General features: G+C 53.6%; 2 protein-coding genes across 8 annotated transcripts; one reads left to right on the top strand and one right to left on the bottom strand.

Annotated features, from left to right (window-relative positions):
- The first annotated feature begins 1,934 nt into the window (after positions 1-1,934).
- LOC117641291 (glutathione S-transferase 1-like) lies at positions 1,935-4,968 on the top strand. Its single transcript, XM_034378487.1, has 6 exons — positions 1,935-2,045; positions 3,560-3,721; positions 3,798-3,856; positions 3,976-4,114; positions 4,204-4,371; positions 4,634-4,968. The coding sequence occupies exons 2-6, from the start codon at positions 3,581-3,583 to the stop codon at positions 4,775-4,777; spliced, it is 651 nt and encodes a 216-aa protein (XP_034234378.1). The 5' UTR covers positions 1,935-2,045; positions 3,560-3,580; the 3' UTR covers positions 4,778-4,968.
- An 82-nt stretch (positions 4,969-5,050) lies between these two features.
- LOC117641288 (protein PRRC2C) lies at positions 5,051-20,543 on the bottom strand. Of its 7 annotated transcripts, none has more exons than XM_034378478.1 (27): positions 20,367-20,509; positions 19,102-19,248; positions 18,667-18,906; positions 18,133-18,243; positions 17,796-18,054; positions 17,442-17,691; positions 17,131-17,346; positions 16,874-17,045; positions 16,354-16,470; positions 15,468-16,209; positions 15,225-15,387; positions 14,927-15,070; positions 14,434-14,503; positions 13,721-14,344; positions 13,184-13,400; positions 11,549-13,108; positions 10,589-11,008; positions 10,350-10,485; positions 9,988-10,256; positions 9,054-9,637; positions 8,420-8,974; positions 8,024-8,342; positions 7,818-7,933; positions 7,560-7,728; positions 7,259-7,470; positions 6,827-7,073; positions 5,051-6,727 (listed from the first exon to the last, which is right to left on the bottom strand). In XM_034378478.1, the coding sequence occupies exons 2-27, from the start codon at positions 19,192-19,194 to the stop codon at positions 6,564-6,566; spliced, it is 8,169 nt and encodes a 2,722-aa protein (XP_034234369.1). In that variant the 5' UTR covers positions 19,195-19,248; positions 20,367-20,509; the 3' UTR covers positions 5,051-6,563. The 7 variants fall into 7 exon arrangements, with proteins under 7 accessions (XP_034234369.1, XP_034234368.1, XP_034234365.1 ...); XM_034378477.1 differs by lacking the exon at positions 20,367-20,509 and adding an exon at positions 20,519-20,543 and having other exon boundaries at positions 6,564-6,727; XM_034378474.1 differs by having other exon boundaries at positions 6,564-6,727; positions 20,482-20,516.
- Positions 20,544-20,677: the final 134 nt, after the last annotated feature.

Genomic DNA, 20,677 nt, shown 5'->3' with positions numbered 1-20,677 from the left:
GACTCCTTCGACGCGGACCCCTCTGGCGCTAACCTGCTGCTGGTGGCGTTCGTGCACCACTTCCTGTACCAGCTCCACGGGGAGCGCCTCCAGGTGGACGCCAGCCAGGTGTACGGCAGTGCCAAGACGTGCCGGCTGCTCCGCGCGCCCGACGGCGGCCGCCTGCTGTCGCGCGTCGTTGACGGCCAGGAGTTCCCCGCCTGCGTGGAGGACGCCGCCGTGCCCACCGCCTTCCCGGCCGCACCGCCCGCCGGCCCCGCGCAGCCGCACCGGCGGCACCTGCCCTTCTTCCACCTCACGGGCCCCGCTGCCGATCACGAGGTTGCCGTCCTGGTCTCGCTGCTCGAAGCGCTTTCCCGTCTCCGCCCTCCGCCCACCGCCTGTGTTTGTCCCTGCAGGCCGAGCCGCGCTGGGCGCTGGGCCACCCCATGCTCACCTCCACGCCGCTGGTCTTCACCATGGCGGTGCTGTGGCTGCGCGAACACAACCGCGTGGCGGGCCTGCTGGCCGCGGCGCACCCACAGTGGAGCAGCGACCGGCTGTTCGAGACGACCCGCAGGGTGGTCACGGCCGAGATGGTGGTGGTGGCGCTGAAGGAGCTGCTGCCCCGGCTGCAGGGGCACGGCGCCATGCCGCTGCGGTGGCCGTGGCCTCTGCCCGTCAACGTCCCTCACGCCTCGCCGCCCACGCCCACGCTCAAGCCGCAGGAGCTCCCCATCGCGCTGTTCTGGGGATGGCAGCTGCCTGACGTCCTGGAGGTCGACGGCCACCTCTTCAACATGACGGACCTCATGTTCACGAACCAGCGGCTGGTGGTGGAGCGCGGCGTGCGCGCGGTGGTGGACGCGGCGATGCGGCAGGCCGCGGGGAAGGTGGGCGGGGCGAGGTGGTGTCGACCGTGTGCTGATCTGATCGGACAGCGATTCGCTGTGACTGGCGCCTCCACCTTGCAGGCGTCCCTGAGGAACACCGGCCGGCTGGCCAAGGGCTGGACCAAGAAGCTGCTCCGCGACGCGCGGCTGGCGCGGATGCAGCCCTTGAACCGCTACCGGCAGCGCCTGGGGCTGCGGCCGGCGCGCTCCTTCCTGGACCTCACTGGCAACGAGCTGTGGGCGCGGAGGCTGCAGCGCCTGTACGGGCACGTGGACGCCGTGGAGCTCCTGCCCGGGCTGCTGGCGGAGGACCTGCAGGGCCCGCCCGGCGGGGCCGTGCACGGCAGCATGCTGCCGCCCACCCTGGCGGCCCTCGCAGCGCTCTGGCTGCGCTCGGCCGCGCTGTCGTCGCCCCTGGGACCACCCTGGAGCTGGACGCCGCGGGACTTCGGCGGCGAGGAGGGCTGGGCCGTGGTGCGCGCCGCCTCCCTGCAGACCCTGGTGTGCGCCAACGTGGAGGCCGAGCCCCAGCGTCCCTGCCAGGCCTCCTGGACCGTGCCGCCCCCAGCGCGCCCCGCCGCGAACCCACCGTCGTGCAGCTTGCTGCTGGACGGCGACGCGGCCGCCTCCTTGGCGTGCGCCTTGACGGCGGAGCTCCAGTTCGCCGTCGAGGCCGCCGTGGCGTGATCGCCGTGCTCCCGACACGGCCGGCGACATGGTGACAGCTCTTCGCCGCCAGCGTGCCCCCCAGCTCCACGATGCGGCGAGCGGCAATGACTCGGCACTTATACAACCGGGATGACTCGCGGCGGCCCTGACTGGCCCTGACCCTGCAGTCTCGCCGGACGCCGCCGACGCCACCCGAAAACGCGGCCGACCGGGAACGCCGTGATAACGAGTGTGAGCAGCGCGCGGTCCGGCGGGAAAGGGGGAAAGGGGAAGGGGGCAACGGGTGTTTGATGCGAATGGAGGCGGCGAGGTGCGCGTCCAGAGAGGGGGAGGGGGGGACCAGTTGGGCCGGTCACCGCGCCGCACCCGGCCCCGCTGCCCCGCCACCGTGGGGCCGTGGGGGCCCGCCGCTGCCGCAGCGCTTGATTCCTCCCGGCGGCGCGCCGCCACGCCGCCAGTCAGCGACCGTCCGCCGCCGGGACCACCTCTCCACTCGACGCCAAGGTAGGAGCCTCAGCGGCGTCCTGGACGGCGATTCCACCGCCGGCACTTGCTCTGTCTCTCTCGCACTCACGGAGAGTGCCGCAGCGGATGCGAGAGAGACAGAGCGAGGACTGTGGGCGACGGAATCGCTCCACTCGCCAACTCAGGGGCCTCGCGAAAGGGCAGCACTCTCCGTCCAGTAGATTCAGCGGCTCGCGTCCCGCCCTGGAACTTTCCGTCCGTGGCGCTTGGCGCGTCGTCCGGGCTCGGGGACCTTCAATCTTATGGGAATCTACTAAGTTTCTATTTGGAGTCTAACCCTTAAAAATTTCCCGCGGTGTAAAAACAAACATACGACATCGGGGATTTTTCTAACCATTCGTTGAATCGAATAAAAATAACTCGGTGTCGATTGATAGTAGCTCTGAATTTAAGTCGAATTGATGTACTTTTTCTACGGGACGGAGAGACTCGATCGGTCTTTTTCCATGGATGCCCTCAGCGACTGTTATGCAACCGTTCCGTGCAGCCGGCTGCAGCACTGTACCAGAATAAATAAGTTCCCTCATCGAAAGTACACACCCACCGAACGTTGCTGTTGTGAGGGGGCGGGGCAGGGGGGCGGGGCAGGGGCGAGCACTCCACGCTGGACGCTGGACCTGTTGGCTCGGGAAGCGAGAAGAGAAGGCTGGACTACGCTAGCTGCCGCTTCACACCCTCCCTCACGTTAACTGCCCGACAGATAGCAAACTTTCAGAAGGACTCACGCCAGGGTCTGTTATCGTCGATCAGCAATGGCATACTATTGATTGCAACTTGGTGTGCATGTCGCGGCTTCGCCAGGTGTTCCCTCCCCGCCGTGTGGCCAGTGGCGCCGGCCGTGTGGACCTGCGGTCGCGGTTGCCAGCTCGTTAGCGAATGGCCACTGACGGTGGTCGTGGTCGCTCGCTGTCCCTCTCGCCACTTTACCTCTGTGCTAAGTCACTGGGACACATAAAAACACTTTGAACAAACTCAGAGTGATGGTACCATATTCTTCTTTGAGAAGCCGAGGAAAATGCTGTCATGCTTTGGGATTTGTGCCCAAGGCGGAGATACCAAGATCGAGCCTTGCGTATCGGTTGTCTATTAGTTCCGTTTACGACTCACCAACAACCCGCCAGAAAGTACGCAAAAAGAGCGACACGGCAAAGCCTGGGTACCTGACTTGACGCCTGCTTGGTTCAGGGCGACCAAGTCTGTTAGGCGAGGCAATTTAGTGGCGGTCTTGTGTGCTTTGTGGTGTTGCGTGTCGCCCACCCCACAAATTACACGAGGAGATATTGTGTACTTCGTGACCACGTCGGGGCTGGCCCGGCCGAGCGGCCATTGAGGCCTCCTCTCTATGCCCAATCGCTGGCCTACTAGCCCAGAGCACGGCAATCACAGAACCGCAGCAGGTTTCCGTATCTTTACGTATCGTTTAAGGAATACTTTGTGGTGCCCTTTGGTGAATGTATCAAGGCCCCGGAACAACGTCTTCTCTTTCTGCCCAGCCCCTTCCACACCGAGGCGCCATGGCCATCACACTGTACGGCGACGAGCTCAGCCCGCCGTTTCGCGCGGTGCTGCTCGTGTGCAAGGCCCTCGGCGTCGAGTACGAGTTCAAGAAAGTCAGCCTGCTGGGCGGCGAGCAGATGAAGGCCGAGTTTGTGGCCGTGAGTGCACCTCTGCCTTCAAGACTTCATTGTGGTCTTTCATTATTTTAATCTTTTATTTTTCCTTTCAAAATAGATCAACCCACTGCACACAGTGCCGACCATCAAGGACGGTGATTTTGTTCTTTGGGACAGGTAAGCAGGCATACTTCCGATATCCGAGTTCAAGGAGATATAAGCCTTGGCGAGGAAACCCACACTTTCATAGTCCATCCTGACAAAACGTCAAAAAGTAATGCAAACGCGCGTTGCAGCCACGCCATCGCCACCTACTTGGCCGACAAGAGTGGCAGCGACGCCTGGTACCCCAAGGACCTCAAGAAGAGGGCCATCGTGAACCAGCGCCTGCACTTCGACAACGCAATCCTCTTCACCAGGATCAGGGACATGCTGGTGGGTGCCGGTGCAAAACGTGTCAACCGAATTCTTTGAACGCTGCCACCAAACGACATGGCCATTTGTCTCGTCTTCGTTTCTCGCAGGAACCTGTGGTGTTCCGAGGCGCCACCTCCTTCGAGGCGGAGAAGATGAAGAGGCTAGAGGACGCCCTAAAGCTGCTGTCCGACCTCATCCGGGACGGCCCCTGGCTGGCCGGCGACAAGCCCACCATTGCGGACTGCTGCGCCGCAGCCAACGTGTCCACCATCCTGGTAAGCTTATGAGCCCCAACTTGACAGTCCTTCCGTCGCTCTCTCTATCTCTCTCTCTCGCACCTGTAGGGAACGCCCACGAGTGCGCGAGAGAGCGACTTGCGACGGCAGGGCGTTGCCGGGCGTTGCCCTGCCTGACCCTTCCCGAGATAAGAGACGGATGAGATCAGCTCCGAAAGTGGGCGATACTCCGTGTAAACATCAAGGGCCGAGCTGACTTGACCACTGCGTCAGGACTAACCGTCTCGTCTATCTTTTCCAGGCTGTCCTGCCCTCCGTCAACGTGCCCGAAAAGGTCGCCGCCTGGCTCAAGAAGTGCGAGCAGCAGCTGCCCGAGTACAACACCGCCAACAAGCCGGGATGCGACAACCTGGGAGAGATCATGCAGGCCAAGATCAAGCAGTAGCACCCCGACCAATCACCTCGCATGCCTGCCTTTCCGCCTAAGTCATCAAAAGATGGAGTCCAAAGAGCCAGAACACTGGTACTAATAGTATTTTTCACCTCGTTTACAGCGTGCCAGCACTAATTTAAAATTATTTATTATGTCAAAACTCTTACAGAATCCTGGTATAATAAAAGTAAATTGCACCTAAAGTAAGTGTCGTCCAATGACGCCTGGAAGAGGTGGTTACGGAGGGACGCTCAGGTACTGCACTAGGAAACAACAAACAAGCTGTTAGACTTTCACATCATATAATAGTTTATTCATTTTAAAAAGGCAGTATCTAGATTTTCAAAGGAGGCCAAATCCCCTTTGACTGGTTGACATGTAAAATTGATGAAGATGGTGAAGGACCTTGTGGGCCCTGTCACTCATGACTCCAGTCAGGCAATGCGCCTCAAATAAAAAAAGTTCATTGACCCCACAATCACATAATTGTGGGCACTATCTTACAAACACATTTTTTCTTGTACTAATTGCTCACTTTCCAGGTGGATAAAATGTACATTGGCAAAAGGTAGAAAAAGCAACATCTTTACACAAAATCCACCAAATTTGATAAAAAGTTACAATTGAAAAGACCCAATCTGGAATGTAATTACCACAGACGTAGAGACAGGGCTGTATAAATTAAATGCCACAAATAAGAAGCAGCAAAGTACATAACTATGTATGTAACCAACAGCCCTGAAACCACTGAAAGGAGTACATTCATGGGACTATTGCACAATTTATTTCAACCCTTGACAACACTGATAAATAAGACAAATTTCAAATAGTGATCAGTACAGGAATAAGCAATAAAAACATCATAAATCACGATCATAATAGGGGCTCTCATTAGCTACTTGCTTAACAGGTGGCAGTTTAACTCTTTTGACGTTGGTCAGGCCACAAACAGTGATATTTATGCGGTAGAAGCTCCACACTTTGATTTTCTGCAGTTCAAACAAACATGTGCAATGCAGTCAAAGATGCTTCTGCTGTTACCCAAATCAAAAATAACACCTGAATCTGACAGAGCTTCAGTCTTCACCTTCAGCCCTCAGTCTCGTAGCAATCCAGCTTGCAAGCTCTAATATTTGAGAGTCCATACTTGCTTTCAGTTCCGTAACATAAAAAGAAAGTCACCTTACACTATTCGTTACACTTTATTCTAAGTGTGTTGAATACACTGCCACATCAACTAGTGCCTGGCAAACTGAGGGATGGGCAATTGCATTGAATACTGTGCAAATTTGCTTCAAGAACAGAGGGCATCACGTCTCGCCGTGCTCTGATCACTGACAACCTATGGTCATAAGTTGTCACACCACATTCTAAACCTTCCTTGCATGCTCAAAATGTGCTCAGTGCAGAGCTTCCTTCAAAGCAAAAGGAACTTCCGGTAAAGAATATAAGTAGTGTTCAGAAAATGCAGAACACACAAAAAAAAACACACTTAATGACCAGCGCGAACGGGACATTTCTGTGTTCAAAGTGTCTGGAGAGCATCCACAGAGCGTTCATGAGAGGTTAATGGATTGCTTGCTTCATTGTTAACTCTAAACATTACAACGATCCCACGTACCACTCTAAATACGACACCTAAAAACCTTGGCCAATCTCTGGCTTTCACCACTTTGAATTCAAGAAGACTTCAAGAATAGGCATAGCAGCCATTTAATTTTTGACTAAGTTCTCCCACTTTGAGGTTTAAAGTTCATGGAAAACATCCAGACCGGAGAGGGGAAAAGAGAGGGGTACACTATTCAGCACTAGGAGCAGGGGCTTCATCTTTCGCCGTTTCCGCTGGTGCACTACTTTCGGTAGTGCTGCTGGTTGGACTTGAGGACGAATCTTTGTGCTCAGGTGTGCTGTTCTCAGGTTTGGCTTCATTGTTTCCTGAGCTCTCCATCTTCACAGGTCCACCTGTGGTACAAATGTCAGTCAGTATTGTAGGATCATTTAGAAGAAAAATGCCACTGAAATAGTAGATCTTAAAAATGAAATAAGACTATAATAAAATACCTTGAGAAGATCCGTAGTAGTTCTGCTTGCCTACAGAAGGCGGTGGCCGTGAAGTGTTGTGCGCAGGAGTGCGATGCCTGTTCATGTTCATGTTACCTCCAGAGGACATACTGCTCTGGTTGTAAGAATTGGGTCGCTGAATTGGAGCTGGATATCTGGACTGGCCAGATTGGCCCATGTTGCCTCGAGGCCCCATATTCATCTGATTGCCTCGCTGTTGCAGCATCTGGAAAAAATTTCCATAGCCCTTTTTAGAAAAGGAGTATGTTAGTTTCAAGAAAGCATTACAAAGGCGTGCTAAGCAAATCAAGCAAATCATAACTACAGACAAGATGATACTCAGTGAATCAAGCCATGATTAGTGCTAGCTAGCATTGTGAGTAATAACAAAACTGTGAAGTAAGAATGGGAGGAAAAAGAAAAGATACTCACATGTGATTGTTGAGACATCTGGTACGATGAGTACTTGTTGTGTCCCTGTCCAGGTTGCCCCTGTCCTGAGGGTCCTGGACCCCCAGGTCCAGAACGTGGGTCCCCCTGGTGCTGAGGTGTGGGGCTGTGCTGGTTCTGTGCGCCTTGCCCACCCTGCGGTCCTGACTGAGATTTCTTCGAGTCACGTGACTTAGGGGATGGGATTTGGGACCCTGTTGATTGTCACAAAAATTAGAGCCAACTCAAAGCAAAGAAAGGCAGTCAAAGAAGTGAGAAATAATGAAAAGAAGAAAACATTTACCTGAGGAAAAAACCGATGGCAGTAGGTCAGGTTGTTGAGAAGATGGTGATGATGGTGGAGGAGGTTGAGACTGGCCCAATCCTCCCTTCAGATAACTTGGCTGAGAGTTGCGGTACTGCTGCTGCTGTTGTTGAACTGCTGCAGCTATTTGCAAGTTTGAGGACAAAAACTGCCCAGGAAGAAAAACAGATTAGTTAAATAATTGTTTGATTAAACAAATGAGCGGTGTAATTAATCTCAGAGGGCAGGACTGCTTACCGGCGCATGGGAACTGAAGTTCTGCAGGCCAAAGGGTGTGGCAGTTTGATGCAGCTGAGGAGCTGCAGGGGCTGCCTGAAGAGAGGATCCAGTTTGGTAAAAACCAGCCTGGCCACCTAAAGAAGAAAACAACAAAAGAACCACGTATTACAAATAACCATCAGTCAAAATAGTAGGGGTTGACAAGCAAGAGCCTTCTCACATACCAGCTGATGTTGAGTAATAGCTGGAGGACTGCATATTTTGAACTGGAGCTGCCCTCTGAACAAGAGGCGAGTTTGACAGGTAGTTTTGGTTCACACTCAAGACTTGGTTTGGATCATAGGGAATAAATAATTGAGATTGAGGTGCCGAGGTCTGATAAGGACTGGGTGCACCCCCCTTGGTTCCAATGGCACCGATTTGGCCTGAATGTGATGATGGTTTCACACTAGCTGACATCAGAGAATTTGATGACGAAGAGATAAGGACTGTGCTGGGGTTTGAGTTAAGTTGTTGTGACTGCCCAAAGGGACCAGTTGGAGGCTGCAAAATTGATTCAGATTAGTTGGTATTCTCAATGTGATTAGACCATTACCTGAACTCTTGCTAAGATAATTTACCTGGATGCGATACTGTGACATCGGTTGATAAAGATCTGGGCCAGCATTGGGTGGATGAGGTGGGGGCGCACTCTGGTGCACATACACAGACTGCTGGTTGAAGGTTGAACCCGTCAATCCCTGAGACAGTTGGTACGGCGGGAACTGAGTGAACTGAGACCGGGCCTGACCGCCTAGCTGCCCGCCAAGCGGTTGTCCACCAAGAGGCTGCCCACCCAAAGGCTGCCCGCCAAGTGGCTGACCACCAAGTGGCTGTCCACCTAAAGGCTGCCCACCGAGAGGTTGGCCTCCCAGGGTCTGCCCACCCAAGGGCTGCCCACCAAGAGGCTGCCCACCCAGTGCCTGTCCGCCCAAGGGCTGCCCACCAAGAGGCTGTCCACCAAGGGGCTGTCCGCCCAAGGGCTGTCCTCCAAGAACGGGAGCATCTCCTAAGAAGGTCTGGTAGATGCCCGCTTGCGAAGAGTTGTAGAGCACCGTGGGTGGAGATGGAATTGCTGAGATGCCACCAAACTGAGCAGCCGAACTGCTCATATTGGGCTGCATTGAGAGAAATGACTAGTTATCATTAATATGAGTTTATCATAACTGCCTTATAATTAAACGAAAACAAATCCAGAGCGAAATAGATCAATACCTGGAAGTTTGCGATGTGACTGGTAGGCTGTGAGTTGAATGGTGGAGGTGGCGAAAGCTGAGGTCCTGGAGGCATGACAGATGGCTGAGGCTTTACTTTGCAGACATTGGGAGATGCGGAATTTCCCGGGACTGCTGACACTCCTGTGACACCCGATACTCCATAACTGTTCGGATTGGGTTGCATCTGAGGACCTGGTGAATACACCACCTCAGAGTTCTCATCCATCTGCATTTGAGGAGATTCCACAGCCTTCCTAAATGCTGCCGCATCCAATCCAGCTTCTGAGGTGAATGGAGGTGCATAGCCTTGGCTTTCATCACTATGGGTTTGACCAGTTGGCATTGTTTCCCACACTTTCTTCACTGCCGCAATTTTAAAGTTCAAATCGGCAGTGGATGGTAAAGTGGAATGCATGGTGCGAGGTAAGCCCATACTTTTAACTCCTTTGTCATCAAGATCAGGGCATTCAAATGTGAAGTCAAGCTTCATGTCACCAGTATCCATGGCATCAGATTTCATGTCAAATCCTAAGTTTGACGGGTGAGGGTGCTGGTGGGCATGTGGTGAGCTTGAATCCAAATCTGAAAAAATAGATGCAGCAAAGCATGAATAAAAACCGACATAAAATGGCAAGGTAAACAAACACATATAAAAGTACAAAAAACAAAACAAAAAAAGTGTTTGAAAATGTCCTAAACATCTTGCTTTTTCTAAAATAAACTTTCTTTTTCTAGGAGGATAAAAGAAAGAAAAATGAAAAAAAAAGGGGAGAAACCTGCACACTACATATTTTAAATTACCAACCACTACTAAATTAATGTGTCACATAATTATTTCACAAGAAAAAGTTATGACATAAAAACAAAAGCCACCATGGTCTCAAAAGGGGCTTTAAAAGTGTACGAAAACAAACCTAAAGGTGACATCTTACCTCTTGGTTTGTCTATCCTAGAGCCACCTTTAGGGTGACTTGGAAATTTACTTGTCGCACTTGGAGCTTGTTTGTAATTTGTGTTTTCGAATATAATTGTTTGTACGGGTGGAGACGCACCGTCAAGCACAGCATCTTTAGCTGCCACAGAACCTGCTTGGTCATGGACATCCCTGGCATCTCGACTCTCTCGGGCTTCTCGGCCTAACTTGTCGACGGCAGGACTGCTACGCTGGCTGGATCCTCCAGATCCCGCCCCATCAAGGTTGCTGCAAAAAAAAAAAAAAAATGCTCAGCATAAATATACAAGAGACAAAAACAGGCATTTTATGTAGAAAAAAAAAATGGCAAGAATGGCTTACCAATTGTCTGTTATAGTGGCACTCAGCTGTAGTCCAGTGGAAATGTTGGTAGTTCCAGGAGAGCTTGGCCTCAGGCTGGCATTGATGGGCTTGTCCCATGCATTGACAGGTGGGGGAGGAGCAGGGCCTGAAGAATCTGACAAAATTAAGATAATAAATAATGTGTGTTTGACTTGTACTTCCGGCCAAACATTCACTTTGGAAATATCGTGGGGATAAATGAAGTGACAGAATCTCACCTTTCAGAGGGTACATGCTGATGTTCTGGTTGACTTTGTTCATCTCACTAACGTCATGCTGCTGGGCCGCTGCAGCCTGCTGCTTCTGCAGGCGGTTGTTCTCGCGCGCCTTGGCCAGGCGCGGAGGAAGTTTACATGGCCTTGACCGCTCGAAACCCTGCTTGGAAGGCGGCTGGGCGTTGATGGCCATCAAGGGTTGGGGTTGCTGAGTTGGCTGCTGGCCGGGTTGGGGTTGACTCGAAGCCGACTGGGAAGGCTGGCCCTGGGATTTGCCTCGTCCTCCCTTAGGGGCCGGTTCTTCTTTCTTGACATCTTTAGTTGTCTTCTTGTTGCGGACCTCTTGGAAGCCATTGTCTGCATCAAAAAGTGAAGTGTCTTCTTCGACTGCCACCTCTGGATGGTCATCAACTACCACCACACCTAGGTGCCACACACGCACACAACACAAACTAGAGCACAGCCACCAGAAACAAAACCAAACACTTCATGCACTACTGAGTGCTTTGCATAACTACAGTGCAAAGAGGCAGTGGAATCATAATCAACTTCTCAAGACTACTTTGATTGGTACTTTAAAATAATAAAAGAAGCAATAAAGATAAAGACAAAAATAATTGAACTCAAATGTTAATCATTCACAAGACCACAAATAATAATTCAATTTTTTTGCATGCCAAGGGCTGTAGTTGTAGTCACAAAATGAAAGACAAAAACAAAATAAAAATAAAATTCCAGGCAAAGCATAATACTAATTGCATCTACTATTAAGAAGAGGCAAATCATCAATTAACAAAAGAAGAATGAACTATCATGAAGCAAAAATATTATTTCGAGTGAGCAACGATGCCACAGCCAAAACAGGCAGAAAGTTAAGAAAAACTATTGTAAGCCAATCTGGGGATGCTCATCTAACAACACAACTAATTTGAAGACTAAGACAAACAGGTAGTGAATACTCACTTGCAAAGTTGTTGAGATCAATGCCCTCGAGGTTGTTCTTGTCCTTCTTGGAGAGGTCTGTGATGGCCTGCGACACCAGTGCCGGGTCGTTCACTTTCACCTCGTCCACGCGGTTCACCGCCACCGTGTTCTGGCCTTGAGTCATCTTGCCGGCGCCCTGGCCCTGACCCTGGCCGGCGCGAGGGCCGCCAGTGCGCCCGTTGGTCTGCGGGCCGTTGCCGCCCGCGCGCCCCGAGCCGCCCCTGTCGCCACCGGCGTTGCCGCCCTCGCGGCGCTTGTCGCCGCCCCGGTCGCCGCCTCTGTCGCCACCGCGGCCTCCCTGGCCATCCTTGCCAGCGCCGCCGCCGCCACCGCGACGCCCGCTGCCGCTCCTGCCGGACTGCTGCTGCGAGGGCTGGCCTGGGGGACCGCCACTGGTCTTCTCTCGGAAGCCACGGCGGCCGCCGTTGCGCACGAGGTCGTCGTTCTCACTCATCTCGGACACGCTGTCGTACTCCTCGCCCGGCCCGTCGGCGGCGTTGCCCTTGTTGCCGCGACGGTCACGGTCCCTGCGCCTGTCGCGCTCCCTCTTCTCGCCCTCCTTGCGGCCGCCGCCACCGCCGCCGCGCGGCGCCCCGGGCTGGCCGGGAGGACCCTGACCGGGAGGGCCGTGCGGGCCACCGGACTTGTTGGGCCCAGTGTTGACACCGGGGGGACCAGAGTTCCTAAGACCGCTGCCGATGACACCCGCGCCCAAAGAAGGAGCCTTCATGTCGTCGAGGCCCAGGCCCTCCATGGGGTGGCCGTCCTTGTCCTTGTCCTGCTGGGCGGACGCCTGGCCGAAGGGGCTCTTGGATGGCGGTGGGCCGTACCCGTCCATGCGGCGGCCCAGCGGGCCGGGAGGACCCATGGCGCCACCACGCGACGAAACGGCAGCCATGCCGCCGCGGCCTCGACGCGATGGCTCCCCTCGCGGCGCGAAGCCCTCCTTGATGCCCTGGGGCTCGCGCTGATGCTGCGCCTCCCTGGGCGGCAGGAGGCCGTCGCGCGCCATGTCCTTGGAGAGGTCCTTGGCACCGTCGCGAGGACCAAGGCCCTGGAGAGGATCCTTGGGGCCGGCACCGCCGCGCGGCATGCCGTCATAGTCCTTGTCACCCTCCTTGCCCTTCTTGTCATCGTCCTTCCGGCGCCTTCCGGATTTGGGCGACCTCGGACCGCGGCGGCCGTCTCCGCGTTTGCCGGCCTCGCCAGTGCGGAGGTCCTCCTTGCCAGACTCGGTGGAGACGGAGATCTCGTCACCAGAGGCCTCGGACACGCTGCCTTCGTAGTCACCACCGCGGCCGCGGCCAGAGCGCCGTCCGCCGTAGGCGCGGCCCGCGCGGCGAGAGCCAGGTCCCTGTCCGCCGCCAGCACCTCCACCACCACCACCGCCTCCGCCGCCACCACGAGGCTGCTCTCCAGAACGGCCTCCACGACCGCTTCGTCGGCCGCCCTTTGACTTGCCATCATCGCCCTTGTCGTCGTCTCTCAACTTGTCATCGTTAATGTCCCCATGCACATCGTTGATGTCCAGCTTGTCGCCTGCAACAGAAAGCCCACAGTTCAAACGTGTCCAAAGCAAACCACTCAGGGTATACTGGACGGAGCGTCACTTACCAAGCAGGCTTGTGATCCTGTCCACCTCCTTCAGGTCCTTGGACTTGTCTCCAGGGGCGGAATCCTTGTCGGCGGACAGTGGGTCGACGGGGCCAGCTGCAGCCTGGTCGGCCCACGCCTTGCTGCCGACGTCCTTCTCGGCGATCACCGAGTCCACGATGCTCTTGGGTGGCGACCTCCACTCGGGTTGGTCGGCCTTGCGGTCACCCTTGTCACCCTGCAACAGTTGGGACGGGTCAAGAACATGCGGAAAGGCGCAGCACGTGGAAAGGGCTGGGGGAGTACCTGCTCGTCGACAGGCTCGGCGGGGGCTTGGGCGGGGGCTTGGGCGGGTGCGGGGGCTTGGGCAGGGACTGGGGTGGGTGAAGGGGGCTTTGACAGGCGCTGCATGGGCACCGTGGCTTGGTAGAGACGCTCCACGGCGCGCAGCTTGTCCTGGGTTATGGGCCCGGGAACGTGGGCGGGGACGCTGGCGGACGCCTTGGCCAGCCTGCGTAGGGTCTTGGGGGGCTCGACGCACACCTGGCTCCAACTTACCACAGGCCCGTCGCGACGGTCGCGGTAGAAGTCGCGGTGCTTCTTGTCCTTCTCGTAGTGCGGGTCGAACGACGCCTCGGCCCAGTTGGCCGACGTCTCCACCTTGGCGTCGTCGGGGCCGCGGGCGGAGTCCCTGGAGTTGCGGGACTCCCTGGAGGCGCGGCTGTCGCGACTGTCCCTGCTGTCGGGGCGCTGGGGGCGGTCGTCCCGGAACATCTCCCGGTCCCTCTCACTCAGCCGGTCGCGGTCCCGGTCGCTCAGGCGGTCCCTGTTGTCCCTCGGGTCGTCGCGACCGCCCCGCCGCGGCATGTCACGGTCCCGCATGTCACGCTGGTCCCGCTGGTCCCTGGGGTCGCGCTCCCGGCTGTCCCGCTGATCTCTGGGGTCACGGTCCCGGACGTCGCGGTCGCGCACGTCGCGGGCGTCCCGCGGGTCACGGCCGTGCAGGTCACGCAGGTCACGCTCCCGGAAGCGGTCCCGCTCCATCAGGTCACGCATGTCGCGAGCGTCACGGCCGTCACGCACGTCACACTCTCGGGAGTCGCGCCTGTCGCGGCGGTCCTTGTCCCGCCACTCATTGCCGCTGCTGTCCTGGCGGTTCAGGTCCCGCTCGTCGAAGTCCTCCTGCAGGAGGGCAAACAACCGGTCAGACTCTAGCCGCCGTGGAGGGGGCTGTGCCAACAAGCAAAAGAGGTAGCCGTAGTTCAACTTACATGAGTCTTGTAATCTTTCTTGGAATCACTCCTGCGGTCATCATGGTGTCTATCCCACTCTTCTCGGTCCCTGGGATGGCAAGGGTGCAGAAAAGGGGAGAGAAAACAGTTAGTTATCGAATCAGTAAACCGTAGATGAGAAAATCAAACTTTCAAAGCAAAAAGAAAGAAAAAAAAACACACACAAATTAAGAGGCTTACAAATAAAATACAGACAACAAATTGACAAAAATAAAAAAGAATAGGGAGTTCACAAAAAAAGAGAATTAAGACCTTTCTGTCATAAAAGAACTGCTACAAAATGAGCAGGCAGTAAGCATTTGCGTAACTGACGCCAACTAAAAAAATAACCAAACAATAATGAAAAGGAATGATGATAAAGCTTGGAAAATAATAACAAAGTAACCAAAATAAAAAAGGATCAAAATATAATAAAAGAAAACCAAATCAAGCTTGAAACCAAAACGCATAACCGAAAGCATATCAGACTCACTTTCTGTCATACTCGGCGCGGCCTTCGCGCCCATAGCGGCTAGGCCCGTACTCCGGGCTATCATAGTAACCCTTACGTCCTGCCAGAGGCCCGGGGCCGTGACCGCCAGCCTCACGATAGTCTCGATCGCGGGCAGGGCGGTACCTGCAAAGCATCATACGCCATGCTAAAAGGCCTTTGAATGCTACGCTTCGGCCTACTTCTCTTTCTCTGACTAAACATCCCATCGTTCCTTTTCGACAACTTTTGCATAATTTTAACATCAACAAACACGCACTAAGTCCCATTGTCTATGTACCTATCACTGGTGTCCGGAGTGGTCCTATCTCTCCTGTCCCGGTCCCGAGGTCCACGGCTGGGCGGCCTGTCGTCAAGGGGCTCCCGCTCGCGGTCCCTCTCCCTGTCTCGGTCACTGACGGGGTCCTCCGGCCGACTGCGCCGACCCTGGGGCCCTTTGCCGGCTGAAAAATTTGGTATTTGGATGGTGAGAATAATGAATGCATAGATTACAAGGGTGCGAGAGCTTGCTGACGCGACATACCTGCGTAGACGGGGGCGGCGCCAGTGGTGGGGATGGCCCAGCGCTGTTCGAACGCCTGGTTGGAGGCGTTAGAGGGCGCGGGGGCGGCGGCGAAGTTGCCTCCGTGCCGCTCAGCCTGCTGCTTCTGGAAGCGAGGGGGCAGGTTGCTCTGGAAGTGCCTGGAGAAGGGGGGGCCCGACTCGGGGTGCGTCTGAGCCGTCATTCTCTCGCCCCGCATGTCGCGGTCGCGGTCTCGGTCCCGCTCCGACCGCATTTCCCGCTCACGCTCGCGCTCGCGGTCACCACGCTCGCCGCGGTCGCCGCGGTCGCCACGGTCACGCTCCCGGTCGCGCTCGCGCTCCCTGTCCCGATCCCGTTCTCGGTCGCGCTCGCGTTCTCGCTCGCGTTCACGCTCCCGCTCCAGCTCCCTCACCCGTTCGCGCTCCCGTTGTTCGCGCTCGCGTTCGCGCACGAACGAGGGCCTCTCGATCTTGGTGAGCTGGTGGAAGTCGACGGCCTCGCGGGCCATGCTCATGGGCTTGTCCTCCGCGTCTGGGGCGGCGGAGTCGACCTCAATGCCGGCCTCCTTGGCCTTGCGGGCGTCCAGCTCGGCCAGCTTCTTCTTGGCCTTTGCCTGGCGCTCCTCGTAGCGCTTCTCCTCCTCCTCCTTCCGCTGCTTGGCGCGCTCCACAATGGCGGCCATCTGCTCGTTCTGCTTGCGGCGCTGCTCTGACCACAGCTCCTCCTCCTCCACGACGCGGCCCTGCAAACGCAAAACACGACGGCGTCAGCGTCAGGACGCCCCAAAGCGCGTACTGCCCTTCGGCCCGCACGTCCACGCAACACGAACACAACCCACATGCACCGCGACGCACCGCGACGCACCGCGTGCCCCAAGCATACTTACGCCATGAGGGGCTGCCCTCGCATTGGGCCCACCCAAAGGAGCCGAGTGCGGCGGCGAGCGGAAGTCAGCGTGAGGCGGTCGGCCACCTTGCCAACGCTTGTCACCTCGGCGGTCCCCCTGGAACAGCCCAAGACACCACTCAAGCTCATCCCTCATCCCGCATGCAGTAAGACAAACAGCCACCGACAAGCCGCCATCCCGCTAGACCTCCCTGAGAGACGCATCGACTCTGTGAGTCTCTCCATCCTGCAAGTCTCCTCCCAGAGGACATTGACTTATCAGTGCCACGAAAAAGGTACCCTTTCCCATGTCAGAGCGCCCCCCCTCTACCTAAGAACAGCCAGCTCCATCCCCACCGATGACCATAGACAGGCAACCCTTCGTCTACAATCCATACAATCTGAACACATTGCCCAACAGCAAGGCGACAAACAACCCCAACTTTCCTGACAAACATGAAGCAACGTAACATGAATCACAAGCAAGCCCGACACGAAGTACACGAGGTGAATTCACTCACCCTTGGATGGTCCTCTCTGTCGTTCTTATTGGGGTCCCTGTCCCGGTCTCTGTCCCTCTCGTTGGCGCGGTCACGGTCATCTCGTCCACCTCTCATGTCACGTGGGTCCTTCTTGTCCTTTTTGTCCTTTTTCTTGTCATCGGATTCATCATCACTGAATGTCAACTTTAGGCTGAAAACAAGGAAGAAACAAATGAGTAACATGCCCAAAAGAAAATTCACAAACCCTCAAGCTCAAAAACTAAAAAAAACCTTACTTGTAATCTATATCATCACTAATAGCCCAGCCGGCTTCACGACCAATGTCATCCATACGGTTAAGGTCCTCCTCCTTAATGATGGGCCGAGGGAGAAGAGCGTCGTCTTCGCCTTCTCCCTCTCCCCTGCCGGCCGCGCCTCCCGCACCACCTGCTCCTCCTCTACCTCTGTCTCTGCCATGCTGGTCAGACTGCTGAGGCCGCGGTGGAGGGAACCTGCACACACGAAAAATGGAAACGGTTGAGTGACGGAGTTGAGCCGGCAACACAGAAATCGACACCTGATGTCACACAGGCCCGGCATTCATTACCTCCCGCCCTGTTCATAGGGAAAGCGGGGACGAGGGCCTTGGAAGTTGGCGGGGAAGGGGCCTGGGAAACCGCCTCTGTACATGAATGGGGGCATCACACCTCTAAACGCTCCCATAGGTCCCCCCTGGCCCCCCAGAGGGCCCGATCCAGGGTTTGGTCCAGGGCCGTTTGCTTGGCCTGCCGGGCCCATGCCCACACCCTGGGGACCCAACTGGCCCAAGTTGCTCCGACCTCCAGCGAGATCTCCGCCTGGCAAACAAAGACAATACAATATTGGCATTAGCATTCCAGAAGAATCCATCATCACAAGACACATTTAAATCAAAGAAAAAAAAAGGAAAAAAAAAACTCACTTTGAGGACGAAGGCTTGGCCCAGGACCGTACTGTGTTTCTGAGCCTGGTCCTCCTGATCCACCTTTCTGCCCAGCAGCAGGACCCTGTCCATCTCCACTTGACAATGAGGGGAACTCCTGTTGAAATAGTGGTGACTGGTGTGCTAAGAATGATGGTGCCGCAACATTGGCAGGGTCGTTGCCCCCACCTCCAACCATTATACTGCTCCATGATTTGTCTCCGGAACTGCTGCTGTAGTGGTGTTGTTGCTGATGTAACTGAAAATGTTATTGCCAAAGTCATGGAAAGCATACAAAGGAAACCACATCTTACACAAAATGGATTCTCATATATACCTGTGCAGCTGCAGGTGGAATAGCTGCGTTTGGAGCTGCACTTGAAGCAGGGGGAGTAGCAGGAGATAGGTTTGTTGTTGCTGTTTGGGGTGTTGAAGGAGTTGCTGCAGCCTATAAATAAAACATTTTATGTTAGAATTAACTCCACAGCTTTTCAAACTTAATATTGACAGTACAAGGAAAAAATGAAAGCACACAAACAAAGAAATCAGTCCAGAAAAAGGTAACAGAGCATTACTTAGATAGCAAACAACCACTTCTACAAAACAGTGAAAATTCATCTAGACACAAGATATAAGACCAACTTTAAAACTTCAAGAGTTCAGAAGGCACTTGTAAATTCACTGGCAACTAAAACAAACTACAAAAATGTTACAGCTCAGTGTATAAATACAGGTGGAAGCACATAAAATAAAGGTGCAGAAAAAAAACTACAAAAATTTAAACAAATGAATGGCAAGAATCAATGGTGCCAGATATACTAAGAATGTAATACTGCATCTAGCTTCTCAAACAAGCCAAAACAGTATTTACATTTGATGGCGCCGCTGCTGATGTCCCTGATGCGGAGGTTGCATCTCCAAGTTTGCTCGCACCCCATCCTGAACCACCACTGGGTACTAGACTTACTGCTGGATCGTTTCCGCTGTGCTCAGATTTCAAACTTGGAAGGTTAGCTGGAGGGCGGCGGGCTGAGGGCAGTTTGCCCAGGCTTTGCATGCCAACTTTTCGTGGGAGAGCATTTTTCTGCTGGTGTGGTTCCAAAGACTCGCCCTGCGAACAGAATGGTACAGTTCCTCTTGAGAATTCAGAATAATAAACCATAAGTATGAAGAAAAATATCGGAGAATAGACAGGGGATTAGAAACCTATTTCTAATGTGAGAATTCCAAAAGAAAACAAGACAAGTATGTATAAAGAGTGTAAATCAACACATTATAATTATATATGTAGGAAAACTTTACTCACCCTGCTCACCCGGTACAAGTTATTTATGTCTAGCGACTGATACTTTGACTTTCCTTTCTCCCCCTTCGATGCAATCCCCGACAGAGTAGACATGCTGTCTGCAGGCAACCATTTAGAAAACAGCCACCCGTGGAACGAACCCTATTTCTGTGCATGATAAACAAAAACAGAAAGCAAGGACAGCATGAGAATTCGAAGCAGAACCAACTAATAAATGCAGAACTGGACAAAATCAGGAAAAAAAGGAAATGAGGGAAAAACTGAAACATAACCTCAAACACCTGTCACATTATAAAATGAACCTACTTTTTCGTATCAACAGGGCAGAAAAAAAATATTTGTAGGGTCAAAAATAAAAGCCAAAAATTACAACAAACAATTCAAAAAATGTAAAAAAATTTGGAAAATATTTGATATATATTAGATCGCGAAAAATATATAAAAAGTTGCACTTCAAACAGGCACACAAGAACACAGCTTAAAAGATATCTAGAACAGGGAAACTTGGGCCTACATTAGACGATGCGAAGTGGCCCTTTGCACGAGAATTCAGGGTGCTTTCCCACGTAAACATGGGAAAAACACACAAGTGTGACGAAGTCAACGTCAGCGGACTCAAAAAAGTTTGAAAGGTTATGCACAGGACTCGACCCCGGAAGACATCCCGAACAGGACGAGAAAACAGGACTAAATTTTGCACGAGCCGTTTGAAGGGTGTATGATATTCCCACAGTGCTGTACTCGGTTCCCGCAACAAGACGTTTTCAATACAAAACAAAGAGGGCAAAAATTAGTTGACCTATACGAGTCGTTCTCAGAGGTGACGCACTCACTCATTTCAGTGAACCCACAAGAGATAAAGAACAACTAGCGCGTCTCGACTTCAGGCCGTGATTCCGATGAAGTATTGCCTAGACTTTAATTGATGTGAATCAAAACCTTTGGCCTGGAAATGCTTCGGGAGATGCACTAGCCTAGGCTAAAGGCTACACCCCCGACAACCGACAAGCAAACTTCATTACTTTTCTTGACTCCGCTGAGTCAAATTTTCTTGATCGGCTAGGACTTTTCCAGTGGCATTGCACGACACAAAGTCATGCCCAACAAAATTTGAAGTACTTACAACTGTTTACTGACAAAAATTTTGGAGTAAATAACTTTGACAATGAGAAAAATGGTCCAGTGTATGATAAGCCTATGAACGGCTAGGAATAAACTCAAACGTTACCAAGACATTCACGACATTGGGTGCTTAAAAACTGTACCTTGGTCCGTCCAGATGGGTAAAAAACACAGAAATCAAATTAAACTTCTTATGATATAAATAAGGACGGATGTCTCCGGATAACTAAATTAATATTCTTTAGATATATTTCTTACACAATCGTCAAAATGGCGAATGCGACAAATTCCCTACCCTTGCGATCGATACGTGACGTCACAGAAGAAGACCCTCCCCTTAAGAATCCAGGGGGCACTGACGTGGAGCAACTCTCCGGTTTGTTTCCTTTTCTGCCTATAATTTCGCTGGGTATTTACTCTACAATACTAATTGAATTGCAATTAGTACATAAAA

The sequence above is a fragment of the Thrips palmi genome, unplaced genomic scaffold (genome assembly GCF_012932325.1).
Source record: "Thrips palmi isolate BJ-2018 unplaced genomic scaffold, TpBJ-2018v1 HiC_scaffold_15, whole genome shotgun sequence".
NCBI lineage: Eukaryota > Metazoa > Arthropoda > Insecta > Thysanoptera > Thripidae > Thrips > Thrips palmi.
The sequence above is the reverse complement of the archived record's forward strand: the minus strand, read 5'-3'. Positions and strand labels throughout refer to the sequence as shown.

Coding starts and splice junctions, on each gene's coding strand:
- LOC117641288 (XM_034378477.1), bottom strand. CDS start 19,194: ATGTCTACTCTGTCGGGGATTGCATCGAAGGGGGAGAAAGGAAAGTCA. Junction 18,055..18,132: donor TTCCACCTGCAGCTGCACAG/GTATATATGAGA, acceptor TAACATTTTCAG/TTACATCAGCAACAACACCA. Junction 17,692..17,795: donor GCCAAGCCTTCGTCCTCAAA/GTGAGTTTTTTT, acceptor TTTGTTTGCCAG/GCGGAGATCTCGCTGGAGGT.
- LOC117641291 (XM_034378487.1), top strand. CDS start 3,581: ATGGCCATCACACTGTACGGCGACGAGCTCAGCCCGCCGTTTCGCGCG. Junction 3,857..3,975: donor GATTTTGTTCTTTGGGACAG/GTAAGCAGGCAT, acceptor CGCGCGTTGCAG/CCACGCCATCGCCACCTACT. Junction 4,372..4,633: donor CCAACGTGTCCACCATCCTG/GTAAGCTTATGA, acceptor TATCTTTTCCAG/GCTGTCCTGCCCTCCGTCAA.